The sequence below is a fragment of the Geotrypetes seraphini genome, chromosome 3 (assembly GCF_902459505.1).
Source record: "Geotrypetes seraphini chromosome 3, aGeoSer1.1, whole genome shotgun sequence".
Lineage (NCBI taxonomy): Eukaryota > Metazoa > Chordata > Amphibia > Gymnophiona > Dermophiidae > Geotrypetes > Geotrypetes seraphini.
In genome coordinates this window covers 222,626,341-222,642,471 of record NC_047086.1, presented here as the reverse complement: position 1 = coordinate 222,642,471, position 16,131 = coordinate 222,626,341, and the positions used below count along the sequence as shown (strand labels likewise).

General features: G+C 46.8%; 1 protein-coding gene across 9 annotated transcripts in view; it reads left to right on the top strand.

Moving 5' to 3' along the window:
• PRPF40B (pre-mRNA processing factor 40 homolog B) overlaps window positions 1-16,131 on the top strand; it is a 303,400-nt gene that overhangs the window by 272,916 nt on the left and 14,353 nt on the right. Inside the window, exon 26 of one of the 9 annotated variants that reach the window (XM_033935786.1) lies at window positions 6,225-6,416. The exons of the other annotated variants lie outside the window; for them this stretch is intronic. Within the exon in view, the coding sequence (XP_033791677.1) occupies window positions 6,225-6,238 (14 nt within the window). The 3' untranslated portion in view covers window positions 6,239-6,416. Of the gene's footprint in view, window positions 1-6,224; window positions 6,417-16,131 lie in introns of those variants that run through there. 9 annotated transcript variants of the gene reach the window in all.

Below are 16,131 nucleotides of genomic sequence, written 5' to 3'. Positions count from 1 at the left end.
TCTGGCATCTCTCTCCTCTCCTTCCCTCTCCCATACCTCTCTTCTGCAATCCCTTTCTTCCCTCATTTTCCTTTTCATTTTATTTTCTGCATCCATCTAGATTACATTCTTACTACCCTCTCATCAATTTCCTTTTTTACTGTCTACCTACAGCTCGCCACCTCTTTCCTCACCCCCTCCAGTATTTTCCTAACTCAATCCTTTTCCCCCATCATGTGCCCTCCTTTTATTTATCCCCTCCTTCCATCATCTGCCCCTTCTCTCTTTCCCCCACTTCCATCATCTGCCCTCTTCTCTCTCCCCACTTCCATCATCTGCCCCTTCTCTCTCTTTCCCCCCCACTTCCATCATCTGCCCTCTTCTCTCTCCCCCTTCTCTCCATTTCCATCATCTGCCCCTTCTCTCTCTTTTCCCCCTCCTTCCATCATCTGCCCTCTTCTCTCTCCCCACTTACATCATCTGCCCCTTCTCCCCACTTCCATCATCTGCCCCTTCTCTCTCCCCCTTCTCTCCACTTCCATCATCTGCCCCTTCTCTCTCCTTCCCCCACTTCCATCATCTGTCCCCTTCTCTCAATCTCTCCATCTTTCTCCCTCACCTTTCCGATTTTGGCAACAAGATCGGCAAGGCCCCCCCTCCCCTGTGACGGCACTCAGCGGCATCCGCCCAGGCAGTTCAGTCAGGGGAAGCTTTTGACTGAGCACCTGTTGCCGATCTGAAGGTCTGCTGATGCCGGGAGAAGGAGGCCGAACTTGAGTGCTGTCGCGGGGCAGGAGGGGCGCCGATGCCGCTGAGTGCCATCGCAGCCCAGGAATTTTCCGGACCTGTCCGGCTGTGCACCTCCCCTATGGCTGCACCCGGGGTGGACCTCCCCCCCCCCTTGGCATGCCACTGGTCCCAGGTTCTAGTTGTCTTCTGATCAGGGTCTCCTTCTTTCTTCTTTCTCCATGCTAACCATCCATCTTCCATCTCTGTCCTCCTCTTCCGTTTCCCTTCCCTTCCCTGGAGGTCTGGCATCTTTCCTTTTTTGTCTCCATCCCCACAGCTGCAGTGATGAACCCCACCATCCCCAGATCCACCATCTCTCCTTTTCTTAACTACTGTTTCATCCTGCATCTCTCCCTCCTTCCCTACTACCCCAAGGGTTCACCATCTCTCCCATTCTCTATCCTCCCCCCCTACACCATCCCTTGTGTCCAAATTATCTCCCTTTCTGTTCCTTCCCTCCCTAAATCCCATTGTCCACCATCTCTCTCACTCTCCTCTGTTATTAGACCCATTATTTCTCCCCCCCCCCAAAAAAAAAAAATATCCGGCATATGCATGTCTCTTTGAACCCCCCTTCCCTCCGTGTACTTCTACACCAGGGCCCCTCTTCCCTGAAGGCCTGCACCCCCCTTAAGGGCTGTTTCTCCCTGAAGGCCTGAGCTGTTCCCTTGAAGGCCTGCACCCCTTGAAGACCTGCACCCCCCCCCCTCCGAATGGCTGCTCCCAACTGACCCTCGCCCCTAAAGCAGGAGCAGTTTTCAAACCACTACCAAACTCTGGAATGGCAGCAGGAGCTGCTTCTTCATCTGCCCGCACTCCGGCCTCGGCGCTGCCTCAAGTGCCGGGAGCGGAGCCCCGGGGAACCTAGAGTTCGTGTGCAAAGCCGTGGGGCTTTTCCTCATGCAGCTCCTAGATGTGCTAACGATCGTGGGCAACGTGGCAGTCACCGCGGTGATCATGAAGACCCCTCAGCTTAGAAAGTTCTTGTTCGTGGTGCATATGTGCCTTGTCAACACTCTGGCCACTCTCACTGTCATGCCCCTGGAAACCAGGGAACTTGGATGGTGGCCAGCTCTGCGGTCTTCTGCAAGGTGGAAGTTGGGGATGAATTCTGTCGGCTCTACATCTCCCTGGGAGTTTGTTTCAACTTTGCCTCGAGTCTCACTATTTCTGCAATCACCATCGAACGATATTATTATATTGTGAATCTTTTTTACTTTAGAGGGCAAGGGGGGAAGGTCAGCCACCGAATCGGGAGGCCGATTTTTTTTTTTTTAAGTAAATTGATTTGAATCAATTCACCCAAAGTGAATCGGTGAATCGATTCAAATCGTGAATCGGGCAACACTACTGCACACTATAAGTTTGATTAAAATGCTGCATCTTCATCTTATCAGAGCCTGTAAATTCTTTAGAATCACCTAAATATTATCCAAGCCAGAGTATACGAGGGTTGATTTATAAGTCTTTTCAACTCAGAAAAATCCAAGAAAAACTCACGCTTTATTTGTTTTCCCTTCAGTTAGTAGATGCAAGTACAAAACATTTCACGAGCGACAACTTTCTTTTCAAGTTGCATTGCATCATAGTGACTTTAAGAATCTGTTCCTAACATCTTACTCTTATCTTCAATTTAGAAAGCAGTTGAAAACTCATCTTTTCAAAAAATTCATAGGCAACTAATTCTTTAACTATTTTATCCTGTAGTAATCTTTTCTGAACCACCTGGTTCACCTGAACGACCTGGTTATGCAGTCTAGAAATTGATTTATTGTATTGACAACAATTTTTTTTCTCTCAAAAATGTGCCAACATTGGAAATCTAATATATATGTTTGAAAGTGTGTGACATGTACTTCTTAATGTTGCTACCAGATGAGAGATGAGTGCAGCGGTCTCTGGTAGGGGAGAAGCAAAATACATGACATTTGAAATCCTCGTTTTATTATGGCATACAGTGTACAACATGAACATACTGTTTAACTGTTAACATCCTTCAAAGTAGTATCCCAGGTTGTCTTGTGTATCATCCAGTTTGTGAGGGACACACTGTGAATGTACAATATTACAAATAATTTCTGCAGCACCACCTGTATCGTACAGTATGGGAGAAACATCCAGAACTGTTGCACGATGCCATAATCCTACCTGGCAATGCTTTGAACGTTGTTAACAGTTAAACATACTCACTCTCAAGTTGATTGTGTGCTTGGTTTAGTGAAACAGCTAACATTTATTGCTTGTTTGTTAATAAAACGATGATTTCAAATGTCATGTTTTTTGCTTCTCCCCTACCAGAGACCGTTGCACTCATCTCTCATCTGGTGGCAACATTAAGAAGTACATGTCACACACTTTCAAACATATATATTAGATTTCCAGTGTTGGTGCATTTTCAAGAGAAAAAAAATTATTGCCATGACTTGGTATAATTATTTACATTATAAGCATAACAGCTTCCACACATATGGACCTTAGCTAATGAAAAATGAAATTAGGCAGATGCTTTTACAGTGCTGACTTTGCACCACATTTGGAGTGGCAGTTGATGTCATTATCTCCACAGAGAGTCTAATTCCTAAGGAGCTTATCATCCCAAATTTACAGACTTAAATTCCTGCAAAACTTTTGTATCAAAAGCATTTATTTAGAGCGTTGTCTTCACCATATAAGCAATATCATAACTGCATCCACCAGACTACCTTACAATCACTGGTGGTCTAGTGATATACTCAAGACAGGAGTGACCCCAGTTGCTCTTGCCTTTGTCATCTTGTACTCTCAAAATGGCTGCCGTGACCTCTTGCAGCAGTCTCGCAAGATTGCCACTAAAGGTCACAGCAGTCATTTTGAGAGCAGATCCAGCATGGGAAGGAGCAACTGTGGATCACTCCTACCCTGACTACACCCCTAGACTATCAGGGATTGAAACATAGGCCTGAGAGGGGCACCTATAGGTCAGCAAGGGGGAGATACAGCTCCTATTCAGAGGGGAGAGGAAGAGAGACAAACAGGGCAAAGCACAAATTTTCGGTTTCCACTGAAAACATAGAGTCAGATTTGGCCAAAACTGAAACCATGGCCTTAGAAAAAAGATTTTGGGCCAGTTTTGGTACCATAACCAAAACTGAAATTTGGTCAGCTTCTAACAATCTTGTCTGTGATAACAGGTATGACTCTGTAAATATATTATTCATTCATTTTAATTATTTATATTCTGCATATCCTACAATTCTATGCGGATTATAAATTATTCAGGCACTCAAGCATTTTTCCCTATCTGTCCCGGTGGGCTCACACTCTTTCTAATGTACCTGGGGCACTGGGGGATTAGGTGACTTGCCCAGGGTCACAAGGAACAGTGCGGGATTTGAACCCACAACCCCAGGGTGCTGGGGCTGTAGCTCTAACCACTGCACCACACACTCCCTTCAATACTGGTCTTATTCTGTGTGTATATAGAATCTGTGATACAGGCATAGCTGTCAGCAACAGATGTATATCTTCCCCTTGCCTACTAAATATCCATACCATTCTAGTCACCACTGTCTTAACCTCCAGGGCTCTATGCTGTGTATCTTTTCAGTCACCATATATTTCTGGCACGTGCTTTATCAGTCACTGGGGGAAGGATGGCATGGGAGGTCTGTACTGCTGGTTACTTTAGTCACTTATGGGTCTGTGTTCATCTGCCCAGTCACACAGGGTTAGGGTTGGGGTATGGTCTGTGTCACTCCCTTGTAGGGTCATTAAGGAGTTCTGACTAGAGAGCTGCACGGGAACGGGGATGACGGGAATCCCGCGGGTTCCCCCTTTGGGTCACGGGGATCCCGTGGGGACGTCCCCTAGGGTCGCGGGGATCCCGTGGGGACGCCTCCGAGGGTCGCGGGGTTCCTGCGGGGTTGGATCGCAGCGGGGTTGGTCGAGCCGCGAGGGTAGTCTCCTTCTCCTTACCTGCCCTGTCGCAGCACACATCCGAACGGAAATCTTCCCGATGTCAGCGCTGACGTCGGAGGGAGGGCTTAAGCAAAGCCCTCCCTTCCTCCGACGTCAGCGCTGACATCAGGAAGACTTCCGGTCGGCTGTGTGCGGCAGGGCAGGTAGGAAGAAGGCAATGGCGTACGAAAGAGGGGGGAGGGGGCGGTCCGCCCCGGAGAATGTGCACAGCCGGTCAGGTCCCCCGATCGACCGACAACAGGCCCGGCCGACAAATCTCACTGCCCTGTAGCCGCGAATCTAAATTACCTCTTACAGCAGCTTCACTACTCCAGCTGCTGTAAGAAGGTAATTTAGTTTCGCGGCTACAGGACAGGGAGATTTGTCCGACCGAGCCTGTTCTGTTGTCGGTCGGGTGCAAAAGCGCCACAAAGGTGGAGGCAGGGAGGGAGGAAAGGTGGAGTGGAGAAGAAAAGACGCTTAAGGGGGGAGAAGGCCGCTGAAAGCACTGGGGAAGACAAAGGGGTGGAAAAGAACGCTGAAAGGACATGGGGTAAACGGGAGGAAGGGGGGGGAAGGACCCTGAAAGCACTGGGGAAGACAAAGGGGTGGAGAATGCCGCTGAAAGGACATGGGGAAGGCAGAGAGGGGAGAAGGATGCTGCCTGACAGGACATGGGAAAGATGGTGGGGGAGAAGGACACTGAAAGGAAATGGGGAAGAGGGAATGGGAAGAAGACGCTGGCAGGGAAGAAGACAGAGGTGCCAGACTATGGGGAGAGCGGAGGGAAAAAGATGGGTGCCAGACCAATTTGGGAGGGGGGAGAAAGGGAGAGGCACAATAACAGAGCAAATGGAAGACACAGAGAGAAGAGAGGCAGTGGATGGAAGGAATTGAATGAGAACATGAAGAAAGCAGAAACCAGGCAATAAAGGTAGGAAAAAAATTATTATTATTTTTTTTTTTTGCTTAAGGATAAAGTAGTATATTAGTTGTGTTGATAAAAATTTATAAACATTAGAGGCTCTGGTAGAAACCCGTTTACAAAGTATGTATTCTTCCCAATTAATATTTCCAAATTAATAAAGTCTTTTTGCTTATTTTTAAATGGGTTTCTACCAGAGCCTTTAATTCAGTAGCATAATTAAATGAAATAACAATTTCTGTAGTTTATAGGGACAGGCGGGGACGTAGGGGATTCCTCGCGGGGACGGGTGGGGACGGAGGGGATTCCTCGCGGGGACGGGTGGGGACGGAGGGATTCCTCGCGGGGACGGGTGGGGACGGGTGGGAGTCCTCACGGGGACGGGTGGGGACGGGTGGGACTTTGGCGGGGACGGGTGGGATTTCTGTCCCCGCGCAACTCTCTAGTTCTGACCTCTCATTTGCCCATTCATTCTGAGGAGTGGAGAGAGGGATTGTCACTTGCCCTATCACTATAAGGTTTGCCTATTGTCATAATTGCTCGCACAGTCATTGATTTTCTCTGAGGTCAAACAGGACATGTATCTCACATACAGGTGATGTCATATGACAGAGCCCTGGCATGGACTTTGCCCAGCATTCAAGGAAAAATCTTAAAGCCTTTGGTTACACCACACTGCATAAGCAGGGGCGCCTTGCCATCCAGCATAATCATGCAGACCAGCAGTCTGTGGAGCAGAGAAGTCATCTTAGCTCTCCTCAACACACCTCTTTTTCCAAACTTTGTGGTATCTTCCCAGCAGTATGTGAGGCTTTTTTCTTAATTTCCACCATTTATTTTGCTTCTTTATTATTTCTTAGTTATTTTGGCCTGTATAAGTTTTCTTTATTTTTTGTGTGGTTCCGTTAGCTCATAATCAAAAAATAAAAACATCTGAAAACAGTCATAAATCAGCACTTGGATGTCCTAATCACGGGGATGTCCAAGTGCTGATTTTTTAAGCCATTTTTCTTGATTTCTAGTGAGGCGTTTCACCCACTGTGTGTCCAGAGTTCCATGGGGGGGTGTTGGGAGGCATGTTATGGGTATGCTTAACTTGGATGTCTTGTGGCGATAACCAAACCTTTCTCAAGATGTCTTGGATAGAACTTAGATGTTCTGAGCTAGACCTGTTTTAGAAGCTTCTAAGTGACACAAAGGTACCCAAAATGACAGATGACCACTAGAGAGATGAAAGTATGCTCCACTCCTATATTCTCCCAGTGGTCAATGATCCCCCTCTCATCCCCCCCCCCAAAGATGTAAATGAAAGAGTACATATCTGTCTCTAGAACAGCAGCACTTGGTATGGGAAAGCCTAGTAGAGCAGCACACGGATATCTTAAGTAGCCTGGTGGGTGGGCTAGTGAACCACAGAGAGGACTCAGGCCCATAAGACACTCTAACCACTACATTTAAAGTGGAAAGTAGGCCACCAAAATCTACTATACTGCTATATAGGTGCCATCTTCAGCCATAAGGACTATTGGGGTGGTAGGTGGTTCAGTAGATTTGGGGGAGTTTTTGAATAATTTTGTGTCATTTGCAAATGTAATCACTTCACTTCTCGTTCCAATTTCCAGATTATTTATAAATATGTTAAATAGCACTGGTCCCAATACAGATCCCTGAAGCACTCCACTATTTACCTTCTTCCATTGAAAAAAATGACCATTTACCTACCCTCTGTTTTCTGTCCAGTAACCAATTCATAATCCACAACAGAACATTGTTTCCTATCCCATGCCTCTTTAATTTTCTCAGGAGTCTCTCATGAAAAACTTTAAAAGCTTTCTGAACATCTAGATACACAAAAGCATAGTCTGACCATTCATGTGTGTAAATTTGGTGGGGCAAAACCTTTCAGTGGACCTCAATACCACCCAGCCAGTAGTCTCCTGAGTACATTTCATGGATCTAATAAGTATAGTCTTGTGCTAAAGGATGAGCACATCTCCATAAATCTAGGAGATTCCAGTGAGCAAGATTTTGCTGAACTCATGCAGGACCGGGGAACTATGATCCTCATCACACATTATTGGCTAAGACAGATCTTGTTCTCTATCCATCACTTATCACTAGTCAGGTTGTGATGTATTACCTCAACAAGCAGTGAGGCATGGGTTTGTTCTTCTTGTGTCAGGAGGTGGTGAGGTTGTGGTGATGGGCCACTGGTCAGGATGTGGTACTCAGAGCCTCATACCTGGCAGGAAAGGATAACAGACTGGCAGACAGATTGAACATGGTAATGCAACCCCACAAGTGGTCTCTGAAATGGGCATTGTCTGGAAGATCATCTGAATGGGGGGCTTCCCACCCCAACATCAAAATCCCTCAGTTTTGCTCCAGGTTCAAGTTTTGCATCAGATGCCTTCCTCCTTCATTGGGGGAAGGGTCTTCTGTATGTTTAGAGCCCCTGCCGTTCCAGCCACCGGGGATCACCGACGCAACCCGACTTTTGAGTCGGATTTTTCTTCAGCCCTTGAGGGCCACCGAAAGCCTCCCCCCCCCCCAGCGACTTCCTAGGCAGAGGAAGGAGGAAGTTTCTGCCATCTTGTCCCTCCTTCCTCCGCCCGACGCCGTGCAAGCAGGAGGACTCTGCTCTCTCATAGAGCCCCTGCCGTTCCAGCCACCGGGGATCACCGACGCAACCCGACTTTTGAGTCGGATTTTTCTTCAGCCCTTGAGGGCCACCGAAAGCCTCCCCCCCCCCCCAGCGACTTCCTAGGCAGAGGAAGGAGGAAGTTTCTGCCATCTTGTCCCTCCTTCCTCCGCCCGACGCCGTGCAAGCAGGAGGTCTCTGCTCTCTATCAGAGCCCCTGCCACTCCAGCAACCGCGGACCGCCGAACGCCGAGCCCCTGCCTCTCCAGCCACCTCTCCAGTGAACTCTGAACACAACCCATACAACCACTCTCACAACCAACTCAAATAACTACCAAACCGCAATCTTCACAAATATAAAAAAAAAAAAAAAAAATGGCACTGCGTACACACAACCTCATTCTTGCCCACATACTAAATGCCACATTTATAGCAAAATGGAAAACCACAGGCTACCAAATACAAACCATCCCTATACTAACAACAACACACAGACCTGTTCAACATACCAGAAAACTGCATACCACTAGAACGCTAACTCCATGCCCACTATCCAGCCAAGCCAGCATCCCCACCATCTGGGGAAAAAGACCCCCACCAAAACCTAACTCAAACACACAAAAATATCAAACCTCACAAAGAACTATCATCAATACAACCACTACACCAACCACAAAATACACTACAATTGCTTGCGCATATATGAACATCAGATCCGTCAGCCCAAAGGCAGAACTAATCAAAGATTGGATGACCAAAGACAATCTAGGCTGTCTCTTCCTAACCGAAACATGGCTCACCTCTGAGTCAGATCCAAGCATCACAGAATTCTGCCCCAAAGGATATAAACTTGAAGTAGTATGTCGAGAAAACAGAAGAGGAGGAGGTCTAGCAATCATAACAAAAAACAATCTCAACATCGACGTACTGACCAAGCACTCCACCCCTTATCTTGATCTGCTAGCCTGCCAAATATCTGACAAATCACTCAATGGAAACCTGAACTGTCTTATTTGCTACATTACACCAGGTAAATGGAACACTTCAAAACAAGAACTTGAAGAATTCATCTTCCAGAACTCACTCTCCTCCACACATAACCTGATCCTCGGAGACTTAAATCTCCACTTAGAAGATCAATCATCCAAACAAACAACAGATATACTCTCATACCTCAACACTTTATCCTATCAAATTCTCAACCCAGAACCCACACACGAAAAAGGTCATCAACTTGATATAGCAGCTTACTCATCTCCAAATCAAAACACACAAAACATCTACATCTCAAACGGGTCCTGGCACCCTACTCTATGGTCAGACCATTTCAAATATTCATTCACCATCAATTGGGCTCAAAATAACAACAAACCCATCCCAAAGAAAACACTCATCAAATTCAGACCGAAAATCGAACCTCACACATTCTGGAACACAGTTGACCCCGAAATCGACCCCAACAACCCCAAAGAATTCATAAACAGCTGGCGGACCCTCAGTGAATCCACACTAAACGAACTTGCTCCAATAAAAAACAAAAACAAAATAGACAGACCATCTAATAAATGGTTCGACGACGAACTTCTACAACTAAAAAGAAAATGCAGACAATTAGAAAGGTCATGGAAAAAACAAAAACACAACCACATCAAAGATGAATGGAAAATCCTAATCAAACAATACAATACCAAACTGAAGGAAAAACGAAAAAACTACTACTCCAAACTCATCAGCACCGAAAAACCAGATACAAGAATACTTTTTGACATCTTAAGAAATCTCACCGATACCAAACCATTTCTCGCCACCCAAGGAAACCAAACTCCCACAGCCACCCAATTAGCGGATCACTTCAAACACAAAATCATCACAACCAGATCCACATTCAACAATTCAAGAACCAACATAGAAGAAATACGAATCAATCCCAAAACAGATGAAGCAATACCAGCAGACAGGATATGGACAAACTTCCCAAAGATACAATGGTCAGACTTGAACAGGCTTTACAAAAAATACAGCAAATCCTCATGTGACTTGAACAACTGTCCCTCATACTTACTAGCAACAGCTTCCACCAAATTTAAAGCTAGCCTCACACTATGGCTTCAAACAACACTAAGTGAAGGTCATTTCCCACCGGAATTAGGAGAAATCATAATTACACCTATCCTAAAAGATCCCAAAGGTCCTATAGATAATCCTGCAAACTATAGACCAATCGCTTCAATCCCTCTATACATTAAAATAACAGAAGGCCTTGTCGCACAACACCTCTCCAACTACCTTGAAGACCATCACATACTACATCCATCACAATCTGGATTCAGATCCAACCATAGCACAGAAACTCTACTGGTATCACTATTAGACATTGCACGACAACACCTCAGCAAAGGAAACAAGCTGCTTCTCATTCAACTCGATCTTTCTGCGGCATTCGACCTAGTTGACCATCACACACTACTCCAGATATTAGACGCAATAGGAATCTCAGGTAATGTTCACAAATGGTTCCAAAGCTTCCTCAAAACACGAACATACAAAGTCAAATCAAAAGAGCACATATCCGAACCATGGTCAAACCCATGTGGAGTACCACAAGGATCACCATTATCACCCATATTATTTAACCTCTTCATAGCATCCCTAGGCATAACCCTAGACGCCCTAAACACAGTATCATTCAGCTACGCAGATGATATAACTATCCTCCTACCCTTTAATATTCAAGACCCCTTATCCACAAACCACCTGAAAATGATAATGGAAACGGTAGAAAAATGGATGTCAAGTCATAAACTAAAACTGAACTCGGAAAAAAACTAAATTCCTACTACTGGAAAGGGAAAAAAAACCTTCTCTCACAGAACTAGAAGTAAATACAATCAAGTACCCAATGCAAAGCACACTCAAGATCCTGGGAATTCAACTAGACAGAAACTGCACAATGCAGTCTCAAATCCACAAAATCATCCAAAGAGCATTCTTCACAATACGTAACCTAAGAAAAATAAGAAAATTCTTCAACAAAGATCAATACAAGATATTAGTACAATCCCTAGTACTGAGTATTGTAGATTACTGTAACAGCCTATACCTATCATGCCCAAATTACATGATAAAACAATTACAGACAGTTCAGAACACAGCCCTCAGAATCATCTACTCACTAGGCAAATATGACCACATCACCAAAGCATACCTAGATTCACACTGGCTACCAATAAAAGCAAGATCCCAGTTCAAATTCTACTGTCTACTATACAAAGTAATACATGGAACAGCACCCAGCTACCTAAACAACAGACTACACCGTAACCTCTCACACAGATTAAGGAGAACTCAGAGCCTATTCACTCACCCCCCTCTCAAAGGAACACGACGAAAGAAACTATATGACAGCCTTTTAGCGACACAGGCAGCAAAGATCGATACTACCATCACCAATCTACTGACCAAATCAATAGACATTAAAGCATTCCGAAAAGAAATCAAAACTCATCTCTTCAAAAAACATTTCACATCATCATAACCTCACAAAAGTATCAGAAAATGCTCTCATGACTACCCTAACACCACCACCAGCAACACCCGAATCCGGACAGTATTATCTCTATTCGTCTAAACAGCAGAATCCGGACAATATTATCTCTATTCGTCTAAACAACCTATCACTATCTAATATCTACTACCAATTTATCCTGGAAAAGTCCAGAACAACAATTGTAACTTAACGCATTCTTGATTATATGTACTGCAATGCTACTGGAAATGTCCAGTCTTCTAACTTGTAATCCGCTTAGAACCGCAAGGCACAAGCGGAATAGAAATCACTAATGTAATGTAATGTAATGTAATGTAATCCTCTCTTTTGTGAGGAAGACTTTGCAGAACTCAAGCAGGACCGGGGAACCATGATCCCCATTGCACCATATTGACTGAGACACATTTGGTTATCTCTACTTCTGGAGTTAGCCTCCGAAGATCCCTGGAGGCTGGACTTCTTTCCAATCTTCATTACTCAGAATGAGTGATATCTTTTGAATCCCAAAATCCAATCCCTGGCCCTCATGGTTTGGATGCTGAGAGTGAAGAGTTGGCATTTCTTCAGTTGCACGAAGGGGTCTCCAGAGTAGTGCTGCCCGATTCAGGGGGAAAAAAATTGATTCGATTCAGCCTATTGAATTGGTTTTTCGATTCGATTCGCTTTTCCTGCCCAATTGGGTGTTTTGTTTTTTTCAAACATCCTGGTGGGTTTATTTTATAGCCTCTTCACCCCCTTTGCCTTCTAACCACACTGGCGCTGTGGTGTAAACAAAATAAACAAACAAAAAAGACTTTTCCTCTCTCTGTTAAATCCTAGCTCACGTTTGCGTTCTAACACCAGCTCTGGCAGGATACACTTTTCAAATCTGACATATTGTAATCACAAAACAAAAAATAAAATTATTTTTTCTACCTTTTGTTGTCTGGTCATTGTTCAAATCATGTTGGTCCCAGGCTCTGGTTGTCTTCTGATAACTTGCTTGCCAGGGTCTCCTTTCTTCTTTCTGCATGCTAACCATCCATCTGCCATCTCTGTCCTCTCCTTTCCTTTCGTTCCCTTCCCTCCCCAGGAGGTCTGGAATCTTTCCTTTTTTTCATCTCCCTCCACAGATCCACCTTTTCTTAACTACCCTTTCATCCAGCAAGTCTCCCTCCTTCCCCACCACCCCAGGGTCCACCATCTCTCCCTTTCTTTTCCCAACTACCTTACTATTCAGTATCTCTATCCCCCCTCCACACCATCCCTTGTGTCCAACTTCTCTCCCTTTTTGTTCCTTCCCTCCCTAAATCCCATTGTCCATCATCTTTCTCCCTCTCCTCTATTTTCAGACCCATTATTTCTTCCCCCCCAAAGTCTGGCATATGCACATCACTTTGAACCCCCCTTCCCTCCCTCCGTGTTCTTCTACACCAGGACCCCCCTCCCCTGAAGGTCTGTTACCCCCTAAAGGCCTGCACCTCCCTCTGAAGGCCTTCACACCACCCCTAAAGGCCTGCCTGTCCCCCCTGAAGGCTTGTGCCACCATCCTTGAAGGCCTGTCTCCCCCTTAAAGGCCTGTCCCCCCTTGAAGGCCTGCATCCCCCCAAAAGCCTGCCTTCCTGCCTGTCCCCCCTGAAGGCCTGCACCTCCCCATGAAGGCCTGTCCCCCCTTGAACATCCAAACTATAACATAGCTGTAAAATTAGTTAGAAACATAGATTCACAACTTCCCCAAAGCAAATCATCCCCAAAGTTTCCCCAGCCCCCCTGCCTGATTCTCAGTTTTTCCAGGCCCCTGCCAATTCTCCGCTTCCATCCCCAGCCCCCAAGACTCACCAGCCCCCCTGCTGATTTCAGCTTCCACCCCAGCCCCCGTGCCAATTTCAGCTTCCATCCCCAGCCCCCAAGACTCATCAGCCCCCCTGCTGATTTCAGCTTCCATCCCCAGCCCCCCTGCCGATTTCAGCTTTCATCCCCAGCCCCCAAGACTCACCAGTCCCCCTGCCGATTTCAGCTTCCAACCCCAGCCCCCCTGTCAATTTCAGCTTCCAGCCCCCAAGACTCACCAGCCCCCCTGCCGATTTCAGCTTCCATCCCAGCCCCCCTGCCGATTTCAGCTTCCAGCCCCAGCCCCCCTGCCGATTTCAGCTTCCAACCCCAGCCCCCAAGACTCACCAGTCCCCCTGCCGATTTCAGCTTCCATCCCCAGCCTCCCCTGCCGATTTCAGCTTCCATCTCCAGCCCCCAAGGCTCACCAGCCCCCCTGCTGATGTATTTACTTACTGCCTGGACTGGATATTAAATCGCAGGGAAGAGAGGAGAAATGCGGAGAGTCAGCCAAATCTAGTATTTGTTGCTGCCGAGTGCCGAGGTCTGCTGCACGAGGTCCACTTGCTCACCGCTTGACTCTCCCACCAATCCTTTTGTTTCTTCCGATGTAACTTCCTGTTTCACAAAACCAGAATTTACATTAGATGGGAAGAGTCTGGCGGCCGGCGGCATGAAATAGCCCGAAGTTCCCCGAACTTGTCTTGCGGCTGAATCGGTGAGTCCGGTTTTTATAAAAAAACAAACCAATTCGAATCGATTCACCTGATTTGAATCAGTGAACCGATTCGAATCATGAATCGGGCAGCACTACTGTCTCCCCCCTTGAAGGCTTGTCATCCTTCCCTTAAAGGCCTGCATCCCACCCCTGAAGGCCTGCCTGCCTGTCCTCCCTGAAGGCCTGTCCCCCCCACCCCAAAGGACTGCTCACACCCTCTCCCCCGGAAGGCCTGCATGTTCCCCCTGGCCTCCCACTGGTGTCCGGCTTCCCATTGGCCTCCCCACACTGTTTTCCTTTGAGGAGCAGCCTGCAGACAAGATAGCAATGCTAGCGATCTTTGCACTACTTCTGAGCTGTTTCCTCTGCCTTTGTCCCGCCCCTTCTCTGATGTCAGAGGCAGGATTGCGGCAGAGGAAACAGCTCTGAAGCAGTGCAAAGATCACTAGCATCGCGATCTTGTGTGCAAGCTGCTCCTCATAGGTAAACAGTGTGGGGAGGCCAATGGGAAGCCGGACACCAGTGGGAGGCCAGGGGGGGAAGCCGAACGCCAGGGGAGGGAAACGGATGCCAGGGGAGAAGCCGGATAGCAGCACTTCCCGACTGACCCTCCCCCTCGCCCTCTAAAGCAGGTGCGGCAGCGGCCAACCATCAAGAGCAGCGCTGCCGCTCCTGCTTTAGGGGGCGAGGGGGGAAGGTCAGACGAATCGGGAACCGATTTTTTGTTTGTTTGTTTGTTTTGAATCGATTCACCCGAAGTGAATTGGTGAACCGATTCGAATCATGAATCGGGCAGCACTACTCCAGAGTCCTGCTTTCTTCTAGAAAAGATTCCACCAAGAGGTCATATAATTTTAAATGGAAGAGGTTTGCCTTCTGGTGTGAAGGCAGGGCCCTAGATCATTTTTCCTGCCTTACACAAAAACTTCTTGAATACCTTCTACATCTTTCTGAGTCTAGTCTCAAAACCAATTCCATAAGGGTTCACTTCAATGCAATTAGCATTTATCATCACTGTGAAAAGTACAGTAAGCCCATCTCTATACAACTTCTAGTTGTTTGATTCATGAGAGGTTTGCTTCTTACAAAACCCCAATCAGACTTCCCACTGTGTCATGCGATCTCGATGTTATCTTCACCCAGCTGATAAAAGCTCTTTTTGAACCGCTTGATGCTTGCTAAGAGGGGCATTCAATAAAGCACAGTTACTTACCGTAACAGGTGTTATCCAGGGACAGCAGGCAGATATTCTTAACACATGGGTGACGTCACCGACGGAGCCCTCGGTACGGACCTTTTTAACTAGAAGTTTCTAGTTGGCCGCACCGCGCGTGCGCGAGTGCCTTCCCGCCCGACGGAGGAGTGCGTGGTCCCCAGTTAGGATAAGCCAGCTAAGAAGCCAACCCGGGGAGGTGGGTGGGACTTAAGAATATCTGCCTGCTGTCCCTGGATAACACCTGTTACGGTAAGTAACTGTGCTTTATCCCAGGACAAGCAGGCAGCATATTCTTAACACATGGGTGACCTCCAAGCTAACAAAGAGGGAGGTGGGATGGTTGGCCATTAGGAAAATAAATTTTGTAACACAGATTGGCCGAAGTGTCCATCCCGTCTGGAGAATGCATCCAGACAGTAGTGAGTAGTGAACGTGTGAACTGAGGACCAAGTGGCCGCCTTGCAGATTTCCTCGATGGGCGTGGAGCGGAGGAAAGCCACGGAAGCAGCCATAGCTCGGACTCTGTGGGCCGTGACAGTTCCTTCCAGTGAGAGACCGGCCCGAGCATAGC